Consider the following 12,949-nt stretch of genomic DNA (forward strand, 5'->3'; position numbering starts at 1 on the left):
GCATCGTTATGAGAGGAAGCACAAAGGACGGGGCACCCTAAAACGTGCGTAGATGCCTGCTGGCAAATGACCACAGCTTTCTAAACAGGCTGGAGCGATGCTGAAATGCGCCAGCTTCAAACCCCAACGTTATTTTCCGCAGCGGGTACCCGCCGTCACGGGGGGCTGAACGCTCGGGGCCCACACGCCGCCTTTTCCAGTATAAGAAAGGTCCGCTCGGCCCCTCGAAAAACCCCGCGCCTCTTGGCGGCCCCTCCCCGCGCGGCGCCAGTTCAGAAGCTGCGAAGTCCTACCTGCCTTTCGAAAAGCAAACCCGCTGATGGGGTGTTTTCCGTACGCGCCGGCCGCCAGCAAGCTCTCCCGGGAGGCCGCCGTCTGTCACGGGTCCCTTCCCTGCCGACGTTCAGCTACCACTGGAAACCTCAGCACATCGGGTAGTTTACTGAAAACTTTTTATTGTAATCAAAAAGTGACATAACAGGGCTGTAATGTATTCCGCAAATCATTCTGCTGGTATTTTATAACTGATACCAGCTTCTTCTGCCAGGCAATTAAAAAAAAATTCAAATGTGAAAATTTTCACAGTACAGTAAACTCCACCCAAACTAATTAACGGTGGTTAAAAATAAGATGCCCCAGCAAAACCTTTCATGTTACATGGTCACAACTCACAATTCTGTACAAAATGTTCACTTTTATAAAGCTCTGATGTAAAAATCAAATAATCAAGCAGCAATATTTTAAGTGCAGCACAGGGTCTTTCATGTCATTATTTACAACGCTTGAATTCGTTTACATTTTAACAAAATTTAATACAGATGACTTAGGAATTAAGTCATTTTTTAATTATCTGTCATCCTATGTAGTGACAGATTTCACTTTTTGGTCATCTTTCTCTTTATCTTTGCTCTTCTTCGACTTTTTCTTCTTGTGTTTGTGTTTTTGGCTCTTTTCCAATTCCGTTTCGTTTCCAATGTGTTTCTTATGCTTCTTGTGTTTCTTATGCTTCTTGTGCTTCTTCTTCTCCTTTTTCTTCTTCTTTTTCTTGCTGTCTTGGCTCTCTCCTGAGCTGGCACTGCTGCTGTGGCTTCGAGTCTGACTCTCGGAAGGGCTCTGACTCCGGCTGCGGCTAACGCTGGGGCTGCTCTGGCTTTGACTTCGGCTGGCTTCGGGCTGGGCAGCCGCAGCGGGCGCTGCTGTCTCCTCTTTCGCCTTCTCAACAGCCTTTTCTTTCGGTTCTTTCGCGTTTTTTGCTGCCGCGTCCTCGTCTTTCGCAGATACATTACTCTCACTGTCACTTTCGTTGTAGTCTGGTACAAACGCTGCCTCGTCAGTCTCTCGAGTCAGATCAGAAGAGAGCCGTGAGGAGCTGCTTACCTGAGGCTTGGGCTTGACAGCGCTTTTATCGTTTTGTCCAGCCACATTCTCTTTCTCGTTTTTTACGTCTGGGGATTCTTGTTTCACAGGTGGTTTATTACCAGCTGGCTCTTTCTCTTTATTGCTCTTTACTTCTGGCACGTGCTTCTCCTTCTCTTTCTCTTTTCCTGGGTTTTTATCCGGAGGTTTGTGCTCCTCCAACGTACGCTTGGAATCGTGAGCAGCTTTGTGGTCAGTCTGCTTCCGCTCACGTGGAGGGCTGTAGCTGCTCCTCTTGGCATCTCCAGCGCCCTTTTTGGACGGCTCTGCTCGTTCTTCTCTTGGCTTACTCTTCTGTACCGATGTAGATTCTCTGTTTCGAGAAGGGGAGTCTTTTCTCCTTGCTAATTCACTCTTTTCATCTCTCCGCTTGGAACCAGAATGATCTCTGGTGCCATCGTGGTCAGATTTTTTGTCTCGGTTCGGGGTAAAGTCTTTAGCAGTGGATCCACGGCTAGAATCGTGTTTCTCTGAAGACCTGCTGTCTTTGGAAGATTGAGAAACATTTTTTCCATTTCCTTGCTCGGTCGCACGTTCCGAGTGGTCTTTTTCTGGCTGAACACTGCTCTTTCTCTTCTCAGAAGTGTCCTTGTCTGACGAAGAATGATCCCGGTCTTTGGTTTTTCCTTTCTCATTCGACACGGAACTTTTTGAACTTTTTGCATCATGCTGGGAGCTTTCATAACTCGCCTCTTTTGTCGTTTTCTGCGTTTTCTCCAAAGGTTCCATCTCCTTCTCACTGTGTTTTACGGGGTTCGCTGGCTTTGCACTCACGTTCTTTACAACACTAGCAGGTTTTCCTACGTTTGCAGGCACCTGAGTAGATTTAATGTCTTCCTCTTCGGACTCAAAGTCATCTTTATCCCACTTTGACTGAGGGACCTGGATCATAATAATGACGTCTTCAGCAGGGGCTGTTATATCATTATTATACTCCTCCATGGTCTTAATGACAGTTCGTTTTGTATCTGGCTTCTCTTCAGTCTTTCTAACGGGGCTTCCTCCAGTAGAACTAGTGCTAAGAGGGAAAAAGCACACGTTACTGATGGGTGAGAGAGACACACCGCCGTCTTTTGTAACGTTCTATAAAACGGCTTTTGTTTCAATCCTAAATCTTCAGTATTTTTCCAAAATATGCTCAGTTAAGGGAACAGACAAGAGAAAGGATGAGTCCACTAGCTAAGATTATGAGCAATCAGTACCTTTAGTATCTTCCTACTATACATTTAATTAACAAAGACACAAGATTATCAGACTGCGGACTGTCTGGTCTGGTAATTCCTTCATGTCCTATTTCTACCAATGGCAGATAAATTAGATCTACATTCCTGTTGCAACATGTAAGCAAGCAAATACGGAGAGGGATACACAACCAAAGTTTTATCCTCATGTCCCAGTATTGTTCTTTAGAAAAAATGTACGGTTTAAAAACCTTTAGAATTATCAAGCCACTATCTTAAGTCTCCGGCAATGTCTCGAACGTTTTGACTTTGCATAGTCCTGCTTCTCTAGACACTGAAATGTAAGTAGCAACAGGTCCACACTAGAACGCTTTTTCCTCCCTCCCCATGTCACACGGAGGAATATAGAAGAGACATCTCCAAGGTAAATGCCAAAAAAAGTTGGCACTGAGCTGGAAGCAGTGTCAACATGGCACTGCGCTCACAGCAAAGATCAGTACAACATATTGGCAACCAAGCTGCTATTTCTGCAAGGTATAATTTCATGTCGTGCTGACGAAACCTTGCAATTTTTAAGACGCAGAATATTGCACGGTATATTTTATATATGTGTGTGTGTATATATACATATATGTGTCTGTTAGCCTGCCTTCAGCAGTAAGCTGGATTTGAAGGAAGACGTAGAGGGGACCCCTCAAAAAGGAGTACTCAACATATATTGAGTAAGAAGAGGGCAAAGAAACTTGCAGAACTAAGGGTCAAAGAGCCCACCAATGAATTAACCTCATTCGCTTTCCGTGCAGCGCTGACTGCTTGTCTCAGCAGAATTGGATTTTGACCCAACTCCAGTTTAACAGGGAAGATCACAGACTGTTCGCTCAGTTAGCACGGATTTAGCGGTGCCTTTCATTAGTCACCATAAAGAATCTTACATGTTCTGGGTGGGGAGGAGGAAAGAAAGAACAGGAAAAGAAATGATGAGGTACCTGGTATAATCTACAAGAGTTGAACCAGATCCATCAGCTGCTGTTACTTTTCTTCTCACTTTTCCCTTTGCTTTTTCTTGTTTAACTTTGCTGCTGCTGGGCTCAGGTTTCTCAGCAGGTTCTTTTGCAGGTGGCACGTTCTCTCCACTCACAATCTTTTTGCCAGTTTCTCGATTAAGTTTAATCTTTTTCGCAGGGTTGTTAAGAAAAGCAGATTTATCCTTTTCTGGAGTTCGCTCTCCTTTTTCACCATCGGGCTCCGTCTTCCCCTTCGGCGATGTTTTCGATTCAGCGGTTTCTGGTTTAGAGGCCTTTACAGAAGTGGCTTCATGTTCTTTATCGACTTTTTCATCTGCTTTTCTTTTTCTTTTTTCGGGTTTTGCATCAGAAGGTTTGCTTTTTTCAGCAGGTTTTTTTGACTTGTCCTCTTTGTTGGAGGGCTTCTCTGACTTGGTTTCTTTTGGATGGTCTTTCTTTGCCTTTTCCTCCTTGGCTGGTCTGGTTTCTGGGTGATCTTTTGTCACTTTTGGGTGAACTTTCCGTGGGGTACCAAGAGCCTTCTCATCCTTCTGAGAGGAAGATGTTTTAACACTGTCTGTCTTTGGCAACTCCTCCTTCACTTTTTTCACAGGAGGTTCTGTTCGAGGCGATTTTTCACGCTCGGCATCCGCCTTCTCCTGGGAGGCTTTAGCTGGTTTTACTGTATTGTCTTTCTTCGGAGGAACAGCCACTTCTACTTTCCGCTTCGTCTTGTCAATTTTTGCTTTTGGCTTATCCTTCTCTTTTTTCTCCTTCTCAGACACCGGTTTGAAAGCAATAGAATCTGCTTCCATAGGCTCATCTCTCACAGGGGTGGCATCATCTCTGCTTGGGAGCATGAACAGAGAGTCTGTTTTAACGTCTTCTGCCGCAGCTGGCTCTCTTGGTTTTCTCGCGCCTTCCAACAACTCAGCATTGGGAAATCCTTCATTCTCATCCCCTTTTCTTCTCTTCCGGTGTTTTTTATGTTTATTTCCTTTGCCATCTCCCAGTGGGTTTTCCACCTCCTTCTCTTTTGATTTTGTAGGATCTTTGATGCCATGGCTCTCTCTTCCAGAAGGTTTTTCAGGGTAATTTCCAGCAATATTACGATTTCTGTGGCTCTGCCCACCAGGATAATCCTCCCTACGTCCCCGAGCGTACGGCGAGTTCTCTCGCCTGGTCCCAGGTGGACCAAACCTATCTGGAGAAAAGTTCTCTCTGTTTACTGGAGGTCGAGGCTGAGCGCCAACAGCATAGCCCTTGTAAAACTTTTCATACCATTCTCTGTAGTTCCTTTCCCATTCTCTGTATCTTTCCTTTTCAAATGGATCTCTAAAGTCAACAGACCTGCCATAGTAAGCTTTCATATCATAGGGTGGAACTTCTCTGTATCTGTTAAAATATTCCCTTTCTCCTTCCCCTTGAGGTATAGTCCGTTTAGTGGGAGACTGGCCTCTAAATACTGGAGACCTTGACCGAGAATGGTATCTTCTGTATGGGGGTGACCTTGACCTTGAACGGTGATACCCGTGTGACCTGGACCTAGAGCGATAGTTACGACTCTTCCCTTTGCCTCTCCTTGGATACGGTGGCGATCGTGAGTAGGAACGAGAATGGGAACGGCTAAATGATCGAGAGTAGGAGCGAGAGCGGGAAGAACCTGATCTTGACTTGGAGTAGGTATACGAACTTCTAGAGTAAGATGAAGCACTATAGGGAGACTTGGACCTTAAAAAAAACACAACACAAAAAAACCCATAAATGAAGTTAATTCTAAACAGTCACTCTCCCCAGTTTTCTTCCTCCCAAATTTGGTTTGTTTTTTTTTTTCTCTCTCTCCATATGCTTATGTCAAAGCTTCTTTCAGCTGCTGACATAATACTACTGCAAATTGAAGAAACTGATAACATGTAAAAGTTTCTGCTTACAAGACAGAACAGCTGCTGCTTTGTTAGTGTAAAAACATACAGGAAGGGTAAGTCTATTTCCACTCACTTCTATCACATGAACTGCCATAGCTATTGATTGATTTAGGGTGGTGTATACTGGCCTCTACTGGTATGTGAACACGGACATCTTTCACTACTCAGCAACTACATGCAGTCAAATCATTTTTGTTGCAGCAAGACGCAAAAAGAGCAAGCCTCAGTGGCTACAGTGCAGTATCAAACATCAAGAAAACACGATTTAGCCTGAAGACAGTAAAGCTCAATTTTAAAATGCCAGCTTAGGCTGTTTAACTTCACTAGTTATTTGGCAATTTGTACAGGATGCAAAATACTTGTACTGCGATCCTACATGCAGGGCTATTTAAGCAACGTTTCTAGCCAGATGTCCTAGCAAAAGTTTGCACACACCTCTAGCTCTAACCAAGGCTAGTGACCGCTCTCAAGAAATATCGTATCTAAAAGCTTCTAAACTCAGCCTCTATTAGGAGGACTCAGTGCCATTACTCTAGGAAAGATACTGACAGCATTACTAAGAGAGACCTACTCAGACTCCTGCCCAAGTGATTTCTGGGGACAGAAAACATCAGCTACCCTGAGTCTTTTCTTCACAAGTTTTTGGTTTGTTTTTTTTTCTTTTTTCTTTTAATTCCACATTATTCCACATATGCTCATTAGCATTGTTCCTTCTCTCAAAGTCCTTCACCAGTTTAAGATTTCCTTACAAACAAGCCTGATCTTTAAATTCCTAAGAAAAATTTAACAATGTCAACAAAACACTAGCGAAAGCCACCAGTCTGCAGTCCAGGTTAAGATCTCTCCATGTATCCACATGAGATAAACGAAAGAGGGAATGAAGACAACTCCTCTCGCACATCTCCTCCGAAGTGCTTTCAGGTAATGGTTACAATCAGAATAGGGAGACGCAGAAAATCCAGCAACTCCACCTATTCAGTTTCCAGCCTCTCACGGCTGGCAGGAGGTGAAGGGTGTCACTGCAGAGAAGCTTTAGGAAAAGACACCTGTTCCTTAACAACCGCTGCCCAATTATAACTCTCAGCCAGCTGTAACCTCTGCCGTGTTTGAGCTAGCGATCACTGCTAATCCCTCGCATCATCCAATCCATCTAACGATAGAGAGGTGGAGTGGAACTCCTCCTGATTCTTCTAGACAATCTGCTTCTCCATTACGGACATGTAAAGCAGTTACCTGGAAAACGAACGCCTACGCTCCTTTTGAATCTTTTTATATTCCATCAATTCCTTAGCAAAATCATTTGTAAACTCATCAAGTTTGGACTTTTTCTTTTCCCTGTTAAAATAAGTTTGACCTTTATTACAATTATAGTTTGACCTTTATTACAAAAAGACATTAAGAAACAAAACATGGCCAATATGAGAAAACGTATACTGCATGCAAATGCAAAAGGTGAACATCCTATTTAAGCAAAAACAGTTTAGAATTCCTAAAAGTTTTAGGGAAAGTTTTAGAATTACATTTGTCTTGGTTTAGCTTTGCATGTTTACCGTCTGCAACGAAAAAGTATATCGGAAAAACCACTACGTCATTTTTTTTTTAATGCCAGATGCACTTTAGTGTAACTGCAGTCTGACACGCTACCGAAACACAAAAATGAAAAACAACGCGGCTTCATTGAGCCAAATACTTACTCCTCTTTAAGTCTCCGCTGCTCTCTGTAAAACTCCTCCCTAGATAAAGGAGGTGCCTGTGTCGTTGGGATGGTATTTGAATGAGCCGCTGGTACAGCTGTTGGTACCCAGGCTGATGACATGTTTGCAGGAGCTGGGGGATATCCTGGAGGGGGGACACTGTACCCAGCAGATGGAGGCTGACCAGGCGGAAACTGAGGAGGAAACTGTGGTGGTGGCACCCCCGGTGGAAGAGGGAGTGCGTGGGGTGGTGGAGGATACAAGGGAGGTGGAGGCACAGGCACAAAGACTGGTGTTGATGCTGGTAGTGTCGGGGCCTGAGTCCTCTGGGCACGTTCACTGTGCGGGCGTCCTCGATTTGAACTAAAGGAATCCAAAAACGTGTCTGTTACACTCTGCCCCGATCTTGAAGAGGAAAGCGAATGAAGCGGGAGCGTGGTGGCGAGCACTTCTGGTTCTCAAGCATTTTTTCCCTGCTTTCTGTGCATTGGAGACTACACTCATTTCTTGATCCTCATACTTGCCCTCCCACACCCCTACCCAAAACCGTTCCCTGTTCTTGTCCCTGAATTGTTAGCTTCTTGCTTACAGAATTTGAGATTTTACATAATCTGTGGGATGGATCCTGCGTTTTGTTTTGATTTACCTTTAAGATTTTATAAGCACAACGCACCCTTACGATCTACCCATAACAAATATATACCAAAAGGAAGGGCTAACCTGACACTGCAATAACAGAAAGAACAGGCTCCTCTCTCTCCATCTGAGAGAAAGCAGCTTGGCTGTCTGAGATGACCAAATGGAAGAAATTAAAATTGTCATAAATTAACAGCGCTGACTTTTCCAATAATTTGCTCAATCGGTATCAACTAAGTTGTTAAAAAAAGAATGTTGGAGGCTGATTTCTATTGGGAAATCAATTTCTTCAGCCGTATTCAGCCAGTAATCAAAAGGGGGGCTTTCCATCTGATCTTTTAATTATATTTGATTTTCAGATGTAATTATGGTTTCCTCAAAAAGCGTTCATTTTCCAGAGTCCTCTTTTCAATTATGTACTGGAGTTTTATTTTAAATAATCTTACTGCAAGCACAGGTCTCCTTTGCTAAAGCTAATTCAAATTAAGCCATTTAAAAATTAATTACCACTTGTATTCTCCACAACTATCTGTGCATACTTATTTCATCACAAATCAGCTGTTGTGTATGTTATGTGTTATGGCCTAATTTAAGAGGTTACAAGTAGTAATATATTGAATTTCTGTGGAATACTTACAGTTCCCAGCCTGGTCTGCCACCTGCTGAACGAATTGTACTGGCTCTCATTGGATGACCTTTTGGAGTGGGGAGAGAAAAAAAGAAAAAACCCTACTCAGTTTATGTGAAGATAATCTTTCAGAAGAAATTCTCAAGTTATAGTTACTCACCAGTTGTGGGAATTGATTGTCCTTGGGGGCCCAGAAGACTTGGTAACGCTGGTTGTCTCAGTACCGGAACCTGATAGCCCTTGTGCATAAATGCAAACAGTTAGAAAATAAGCTCTACTAAAATACAAGAATCATTGCAGATGTTGAAATGAAATTTACCTTCTCTTCCAACAAACTGGTGATTGACAGAGAGGAAGATTTAGAAAGTTCGGCGGCAGTCACCAGAGCAGCAGGAGGTATGACCGTATCGGCATCACTACAACAAAACCCACATGTTTTATTAGTCAAACACTGTTTTGAAGTGCTGCTGGAAACACAAAGTCTAAGGTTAGAAAAGGTTGACTATTGTAAATGGAAAAAAAAAGAAAAAATAATCTTAATCAGATTTACAAAAGTGAAGTTGGCTGATTCCGAATGAAGCGTGCCGAGAAGTCTCCGCGGACTAGTGGCCTTTGAAGAGGAAGCTTGCTGAAAAAATATTTTCTGGAGCTAACTGCACATGGAAGGATTAGAGTATGGTTCACCCACACACTGAATCTCAGTTTTGGAAGATGCAAGAACTGAAATGCTGTTAGGAAATGTTTATGTGCTAATTCAGAGGCTGCCTTAGAGGTTCTTTTGAATTGTGATCCTTTGTGTTCAAGGGTACAGCTGAGCCTGACAGTCTTCTGGACAGAGTGGCTGTTTGTGTGCAAGGCATGAAGTTGAAAGAATATAAGCCCTAAACAACAGTACAGATTTTTCATGTATTTTCATATGACTTCACTGGGTTGCAAACTTACACCTTCATGTTTGTAAATACCTCAAATTTACAGTGTTTCAATGTTTACTACGCGTCCCTGGCTACACCGTGTATTCCTGCGGATGACTCCGACTCATCATATTGATGGTAGGAATACTGTAGAAAAAAAGTTACGTGAAAACACCTGGTCAATTTTACCTACAATCATACTTTTAGACTTTTCGTGAAAATACTATTTCCTCAGTACTAAAGAGAAAATACCACACCCAAGATGGTTTGACATAGCTACATGGTTGCTTTAGGAATTGCTAGCCACTTAAAAGCAAGGGGCTCCTAGGGAAAAAAGTTCCTCTTTCAAGGTGAACCTGTACTGAATGACGGATAAAGGAACCAAACAAGAAGTACTTCTGAAAATTCTTGCATGAGGCACTTACTAAAGTGTTCTCATTCAAAGTAAAAACAAAAACCAGAACTCCCACAATCATCTGGAACTGTCACTAATGATATATAGATCGCTAGCGGAGAAGCTCGAGACGAAGAATCCAACTTAAGTGTTTTGGTGTCTTTTATGTTCATGTACATCTACAGACTTACTTACCGAAAAGGTCCATCTGGCTTTTCACCACGGAGAGACAGGGACACTGCTGGAGGGAGATCAGAGACGACGACAGAAGACGGATTTACTGGCAACCCAGCTGCCACAGATGACTGACCAGGGCCCAGCGATGACAAAGCAGCAGAACGAGAAGCCAGAGAAGCTAATGGTATCATTAGTGGATCCTGCTGTCTGGAAATTGTTGGCCGGAGTAGAGGCTGCAGGTTACGTGTTATCGTTTGTCTCATTAGGGGTGGTGGAGGTGGCGGAGGTGGCGGTTGCTGCTGCTGTTGCTGTTGAATCTGCTTACGGAGCCTTTTCGTGTAGCCAGTTTCATTTTTGAAGTTGTTAACAGCCTAGAGGCAGAAAAACATTTACAAAAAGGTAATATGAAACTTCGGTAGATGGATGAATGAGAGCAAAATTACTCGCGCATTCCTGTAAATGCTATTAATCCTAAAATAAAGCAGCACACAGGTATAGAAGCACATCACATTAAACGCTGATATTAATGTCTGGTAACTCAGGGTTCCCGTATGTAAAGTACTTCAGTGCTAACACCGAATTTGGAAGGCAATCTTATTAAACAAAAGCGTGACCCGAATTTGCTAGATGGTCTCTAAAGAGTTGTAAGCTTCTGTAACAACAGATAGTGTATCTGAAAAGTAAATTTAGCCTAATTCAATTTACCCTTGCTTAAGGGGATGTCAGTTAATATCTTCTTCCCTTTCAGCTTTTTATAAATAGACTTTTCTTACAAACTGTCCACGTAAAAGCCATCCTGTTACCTGGCGTAGGAACTTGTTGGCAATCAAAGCGTCAGGAGAAACATCTGTTTGGTGACACGTTGGGCATGTATGTTCCTCAGATTCCAGTAACGCTGTTCTAATACCTGCGAATAATTAGAATCATCGAAATAGTTTTTAGCCAAACTCAGGCAAATTTTGGGGTTGTAATCAAATACAAAAACACATGTATGATTCATGGGTGAATGCAGTCTTTAACTGAGCGCAGGAAGCTATAAATGTTCAATAGTGTAAAAAACTTCTAGTATGCAGCAAATAACTATACAGCTTCGATATTTCACTATGGTAACATTTGACAACATAGAGTAGGCCGTGTCTTTTTTCCACTATCTAGTGCAGTGAGATGCCAGCAACCTCAAGGTTAGTGAATTAAACAATTTCAAAAAAAACATTTGTAGGTTTGAGTTCTGAAGGCTTTAACCAACTCTCCCGCGGAGCAGAACGCGGATTAAACGCCCAACCACCCGTTTGCTGCAGACAACAGTAAGTCACCAGAGCTGGAGACGTAACTTTGCACGAGAGAAAGGGCTGTGAGCAAAGAAAATGCACTCGGTATCTACTACTGTAATCACCTGCGCAGTTATGCGCTCTTATACTCGCTCTTCCGCATTCAAAGAGGATTTAACTAGATACGCAAAAAGTGAAAAAGGCTTTCTGCCTCTTTTTGTTTTAAATACATACAAAGAGTCCTTTCCTGTTCAGAGTATACTTAAGTATTAAATGGACCTGGTAACAGAGTAATTTTGTTATCTCCTATTTCTGCTTTCAAAATGTCAGATGTGATGTTTTAAATTAACAAAGACACACATCACACTTACATTCGTCACAATAACTGTTCCCACAGCAGGGAATAACAACTGCATCGGTCATAATATCTTTACAGATGAGACATAACAACTCATCTGGAATAGGATCATCTTCTTCTGAGGAGGAGGACGGCTCCTCTGGTAAGAAGGGAGGCTTTTCCTTCTTTCCTATCGCATAAGCTTCCCTGGAGAGAGGGTGGGGAAAAAAAAGAAAAAAAATTAAAGATGGGTAAAGGGAAACTTTTCCAAGCTTTGGATTTTATCAAAGGAAGAGAACAGATGGAATTCTCACTCCACACCAGCCTTCTAAAGCACAGGCATTTAGCTTAAACTACTTCTCTATACCCACAACACTACAAGAGGGAGGGGGGAACAATTTTCCTGCTGCAGAACTCTCCCATTCATTGTATCAACTCAGAAATTAGCTCAGACTAGAACAATATTTTTTTGACAGCTAGAAATCAGGTGAAATGAATCTCAGTTCTCCTTTGCCAGAGGGTGAATGTAAATTGCAGGCTCAGGATAAAGCTGGTCATCTCCGAGTAATTACATTTTATAAATAGAAGGAGTCTATGTTACAGCCTCTACAAAAGGAGATCCGAGGCAGAAAAACAGAAGCGCTACCAGGTGTGTTTTAGAACAGCCACTCTTGTCAGCACACAGTACCATCTTCTGACGTCTATAGCAACAGGAAAACTTCAGTCTGTTCTACACATGGGATTTGATAAAAGTCAGAGGGGAAGGAAATCTCAGTCCAACAGCTATTTGTTAAATTTTGCAAGGAACCTTTGAAACACCAAACAAGCAAAACAAGCTGTCAAAGAGAACGATTCCGACTATAAACACCACAAAGGTTTTGCAGAAATACAGGCTCTTAGCACACCACAAGGTCAACCAACTTGCCAGGCTATGAACAACTGGACCACCCTATTTTAGTATCAGAAAGCATCACAGATTTTAAGGTTAAGATACAATGACGATGCTTCCTCCCCTGTAATTACAAATGCTGGCCAGCTTGGCTGCGCTGCCACTCAGGCGTTTACGCGTGGTTTCCCTTGCTCACTTTTTGGTCAGCCCGATTAATTCCATACTTACGCATCAATAGTTGGTATCGCGTATTTTCCAGTGTTTGTCAGCATAGCACCCTTCGTGTTGGGATCTTTCACCTCCATCATGAAACTCCTTGGAATGCCTGTGCTCTTTTTAATTCTGGGAACAGACTCAAAATTTTTGTCCTGTTAAGAAAAGAAATGCAGACATATCTCAAGACCCACACTTAAAATGAGATTTCAGTGATGATTTTAAGCAGCAAATACCTTTAATCTTCTCCTTTTACCTAGCATAAGCGTTGCTCAA

At 42.6% G+C, this 12,949-nt stretch overlaps 1 protein-coding gene across 6 annotated transcripts in view; it reads right to left on the bottom strand.

Annotated features, from left to right (window-relative positions):
• Positions 1-435: 435 nt before the first annotated feature.
• Positions 436-12,949, bottom strand: part of RBBP6 (RB binding protein 6, ubiquitin ligase) — a 31,751-nt gene continuing 19,237 nt past the window's right edge. For 4 of the 6 annotated variants that reach the window (XM_064461320.1, XM_064461319.1, XM_064461322.1 and 1 more), the window contains 11 exons: positions 12,689-12,828; positions 11,606-11,778; positions 10,770-10,873; positions 9,985-10,337; positions 8,804-8,900; positions 8,645-8,723; positions 8,494-8,551; positions 7,221-7,583; positions 6,760-6,861; positions 3,584-5,332; positions 436-2,434 (listed from right to left, as the gene is read on the bottom strand). In XM_064461320.1, coding sequence (XP_064317390.1) covers positions 859-2,434; positions 3,584-5,332; positions 6,760-6,861; positions 7,221-7,583; positions 8,494-8,551; positions 8,645-8,723; positions 8,804-8,900; positions 9,985-10,337; positions 10,770-10,873; positions 11,606-11,778; positions 12,689-12,828 — 4,794 coding nt within the window. In that variant the 3' untranslated portion in view covers positions 436-858. The remainder of the gene's footprint in view (positions 2,435-3,583; positions 5,333-6,759; positions 6,862-7,220; positions 7,584-8,493; positions 8,552-8,644; positions 8,724-8,803; positions 8,901-9,984; positions 10,338-10,769; positions 10,874-11,605; positions 11,779-12,688; positions 12,829-12,949) is intronic. The other 2 variants (XM_064461324.1, XM_064461321.1) reach the window with 1 other exon arrangement.

The sequence above is a fragment of the Phalacrocorax carbo genome, chromosome 10, assembly GCF_963921805.1.
Source record: "Phalacrocorax carbo chromosome 10, bPhaCar2.1, whole genome shotgun sequence".
In the NCBI taxonomy this organism is placed as follows: domain Eukaryota; kingdom Metazoa; phylum Chordata; class Aves; order Suliformes; family Phalacrocoracidae; genus Phalacrocorax; species Phalacrocorax carbo.